Source organism: Berghia stephanieae, chromosome 15 (assembly GCF_034508935.2).
Source record: "Berghia stephanieae isolate SIO BIC M18660-M18661 chromosome 15, UCSD_Bste_1.3, whole genome shotgun sequence".
Classification (NCBI taxonomy): domain Eukaryota; kingdom Metazoa; phylum Mollusca; class Gastropoda; order Nudibranchia; family Aeolidiidae; genus Berghia; species Berghia stephanieae.
The window spans coordinates 10,723,546-10,727,862 of NC_088374.1; the positions used below are offsets into that span (position 1 = coordinate 10,723,546).

At 43.2% G+C, this 4,317-nt stretch overlaps 1 protein-coding gene across 1 annotated transcript; it reads right to left on the minus strand.

Annotated features, from left to right (window-relative positions):
* Positions 1-1,302: 1,302 nt before the first annotated feature.
* On the minus strand, positions 1,303-3,318 carry LOC144960368 (uncharacterized). Its single transcript, XM_078893451.1, has one exon. The coding sequence runs from the start codon at positions 3,145-3,147 to the stop codon at positions 1,303-1,305; it is 1,845 nt and encodes a 614-aa protein (XP_078749577.1). The 5' UTR covers positions 3,148-3,318.
* Between the last annotated feature and the right edge of the window lie 999 nt (positions 3,319-4,317).

Sequence of the window (4,317 nt, forward strand, 5' to 3'; positions counted from 1 at the left end):
AGTGAATGATGTGAATATAAAGCTAAATGATATATGAATAATGATAGAAAAACATGATTATTTAGTTTGTATGACCTCAGGGTCCCCAACTTATCTCCGTCTGTGTGAAGATGATATTCTACGTGCTGTAGTTGCCTGTGTCTTATTCCAAGTGTGGGTTATTGATGAGCTAAATGTCCAGATGAATGACACACAGTACCAATGTATTAGGTTCCAGACAATGTCTGTTATCAAACAATGGATTGTTTTTCAAATCATGTATAGGTCACAGTAAGTTATTATGTCTATTTTGTAACAGGTTTCAGTTCTTGTTTTTGTTCATTAAGTAATAGGTTTCAGTTCTTGTTATTAAATGTTATACGTTATAGTCAATGTTCATCGAGGTTACAATGAGTCACATAAATGTTACTTGATGGTCAGGTAAAGTCACAAAAAGGTTAAAGAAAGGCCAGATCTCTAGATTTGGGAAAGAAAATGAAAACAATGATAATCAATTCTTTAAAATATCAACACCGATATAAAACTCAGTATAAAACCGGATAAATGACACATCGCAAAATAGCACTGGAAACTCGGGTATCACTATTATCATAAACAATCAATTAAATCAGAAATGCCGATAATCACAACAGAATACAATATTTCAATAGATTACAAATAACACTGGAATCTCACCAACAGAGCACTACTCAAAAAGAAATCAAACAACATTAATTTCTGTTTGGTAATACTGTCTCACAACAGAGACAGGAGTTAGAAGCCGTGATAGAACGTTACTATGGACTTTCACAACAGAAAATACAAAACGTCCTTCTCCACCACGGACTTATAGCAGAACTGAAGATGAAATTAAAAGTCACTATCTTTACCATCCCTATTCGCATGAATCATGGAAAAAACTCGAGGCGAAATGGGGGTGCGTGTTGTAATTTAATGTTCTTCTCCCCCTAAACATGTTTACCCCTAAATGAATACAAAGCGCGTACGATGGATGGATCGTCACGAAGTCAACCATGGTCTATGGAGACAATGGCCATTCGCAGCTCCGATAACGTCAGGGATTAAATTGGGGATGTCGAAGATCAGACTCTAAGACACGACGGAAATACTACACCCTCACGTTTTAGAGTGACAAAAGAAATAAATCAAGATAAGGTTGGATGTCCTGAGTCGTGCATACCACAGGTACTTCCCTACAGCGCCATAAACCGCAAAGGCATTTCCTTACAGCCCCCCACTTAAGACAAAATCTTGGATTTTGTCTAAAAGACCAGGAAATGCCTGAGCAATGTCTTCAGCAGCTTAAGCTAGCCTGGCTGAATAGTCCGGACCATGGTTCTTGGTTCCCTTGACTGATGCCGGCATGATCGTCCCCACGAGGTCGACAGCAACACGCGGAAATGGAGTCTCAATTAAGGGCATCTCCTGAAGGGGAACTTTCTGGGTTTTACCTTTTGGGGCGCACCTTTGACATACATCGCATGAACGACAGAATTTGCGCACGTCAGTCCAAATGCTAGGCCAATAAAACGCTTCTAGAATGCGTTCTGTTGTCTTCTTGGCCGCCAAGTGTCCAACAAAGACACCCTCATGCGCTAGTCGCATGACTGTGATGCGCAGTCCCTTCGGTAGCACCACCTGTTTCGTTGGATTTCCATGGTGTACCTTGGGCGAAGTGTAGTGGCGGTACAGGATTCCGTCCTCGTATGCATACCACTGTTTACTTTTCTTGTTGGTGATTTTCTTCTCACCGCTGCTTGCAAATTCTCTAGCTTTAGCTATTGATGTGTCAGATTCTTGTTGAGCCTTTAAATATGCAGGCGTGACGTCAATTTTCGGGGCAGGTAACGTCACTAACTTCTTCGTCTTCTTGTGCTTTGAGCCTCGTGTCTCGACTGCTCGCACAGAACGTTTGTTACACATACCAGGACATTTCGCCCCTGGTATGTTTCCAAGGATGGCGTCAAATAGTGGGTGTTCCATTTCCACCGCACTGACTTCACCTTTAAAATATGGACAGTCAATGGTGACGTCCACCGTCGTGGTCCCTCTAGCAGAGCCGTCAGCAAGTAGGACCGGGACTTTCCGTGTTCCCCTGCTACTGCCGTCAACTAGGCCCTTCTTGACCACCACACAACTGCATCCGCTGTCCCGGAGTACAGTCACCGGTCGGCCGTTCAGTAAGCCGTTGGCTACCGGCATATTCTTGTCTCGTCCCTCGTGGCCCAGGCATAAGGCTGACGTTACTGGGAGTGTGCAGCCGCACATTAGTTGCATGTGCCCATGGCTGCATTGTTTTGAATCTTCGTTAGTGTAGTTAGGTGCTGACATTGAGGCGACCTGTGGAGGTTGTAGCCTCTTCTCATCAAACTGCCTCTTCCGGCAGTCTATCGAAGTGTGCCCCCGTTTCTTGCAGTAGTCACATATACTGACCGTTACTGCGGCCAGTCCGGGTTTTGTTCTACAATCTCTGGCAATATGTCCCGCTCTCTTACATATGTGACATGTGACTGGACCGTTCCTAGGCGGTCCGCTTAATTCTCTCTGGTTGAGATTCTCTGGCCTTACTTGATTCGAGTCCATCTCTTGCTTTGTTCTGATTGGTGCTGATCTCGTGAAGGCACCTGCTGAGCCGTGAGCATCCATATATTGGCTGATCAGATCCACGACTGATCTCACATTTGTGGGCTTTCTTTCTTTGACAAACACGAGGAGCTCTCGCCCACAAATGTCCATCAACTGCTCCTTAATAATTAGGTCAATTATGTCACCGGCACCTTCCTTGTTCTTTCCTGCCATTCCCACCCACTTGCTGAAGTAACTGCTAATCCGGTTACTAAACTGCTCAATGCTTTCTCCCGACTCCGGTCTTGACTTGCGAAATTTTTCGCGAAATCCATCTTCCGTTAAATTATATCGCTTGAGGAGGCTTGCCTTCAGGATAGAGTAGTCGTTGGCCTCATCGTCGGATAGGCGACTGTATACTTCCAAGGCGTTGCCAGTAAGGAGAGCGCTGAGATGGGTGGCCCAATCTTCCTCCTCCCATCCATTTACTCGCGCATACCTTTCGAATCTTTGAAGATAGTCGTGGAGATTATCATTGGCAGCATGAAAAGGTGGTAATTTTGGTAGTCTAATAGTTTTCATGTGACTAGTACTTTCCGCCTGACCTCCGATTGCTCCCTCTTCCCTGCCTTCATTTTTCCTCTGCTGCAATTCCAATCGCAAAGTTATCAGTGCTGTCTCTTCTCGCAACCTTTCCGTCTCTAATTTAACCCTCTCTCTTTCAATTTCGATATCTCTTTCCGCCCTTGACCTCTCTGCCTCAAATTCTCTGTTTTCTGTCGTCTTCTTCTCGCAACCTTTCCATCTCTAATTTAACCCTCTCTCTTTCAATTTCCATATCTCTTTCCGCCCTTGCTTTCTCTGCCTCAAGTTCTCTCTGTTTTCTGTCGTCTTCTTCTCGCAACCTTTCCGTCTCTAATTTAACCCTCTCTCTTTCAATTTCGATATCTCTTTCCGCCCTTGCCCTCTCTGCATCAAGTTCTCTCTGTTTTCTGTCGTCTTCTTCTTTGATAGACTTCTCTATCCAGTCTTTCAACTCACTTCCGGAGAGACCCAAAGATGATCCAATCTTAGCTAACTTTTCAATGCTAGTACTCATGTTTGGAACTGGAATGTCGGCAGAGACGGCAGTAAACTAAAATGTTATACAATGAAAAATCAAAGAGAAAACGTAGACAGCCAATGACGTCGCTATAGGGAAGAGCAAAAGAATAACTTTGATAAGGTTGAATAATCACCGAGACTGTGGATGACAATGAAATGAGGAGAGGTGTTTAGAGCGATTAAAGTGGATTATCTATATAATAGATGGAAACAGGGGGAGGGGGGGTGTAACAAGATTAATGTAACTTGTGTTATCGACTGAAACAATATATCTGAATGAAGAGGAACTAGGTTCAAAACTGTTCGTCCTTATATAACTGCAATTATATGATTACTCTTGGTGTGTATAGATGTATGTGTGTCTCAAAACTTATCAATTCACAATATGCAAAAACAATGGCAATCAGATATCCTACCCGGCAGCTCCACCAAATTATGTCACACGGTCAGGGCACGAGTGTGCACGGTTCGGACCCAGACGGCGACACTTATATAAAAAAAACAAAAAAACAAAAAGGGGGGGTGAGGCTGACTGCCAAAGATTCACAAATTATGAACACAACAAGTCCGAGATTTAAGTGTATATGATATGAAGTGTTTATTAATTAATGTAATGAGCTGGATATAAATGAAATGTATATGATTGAA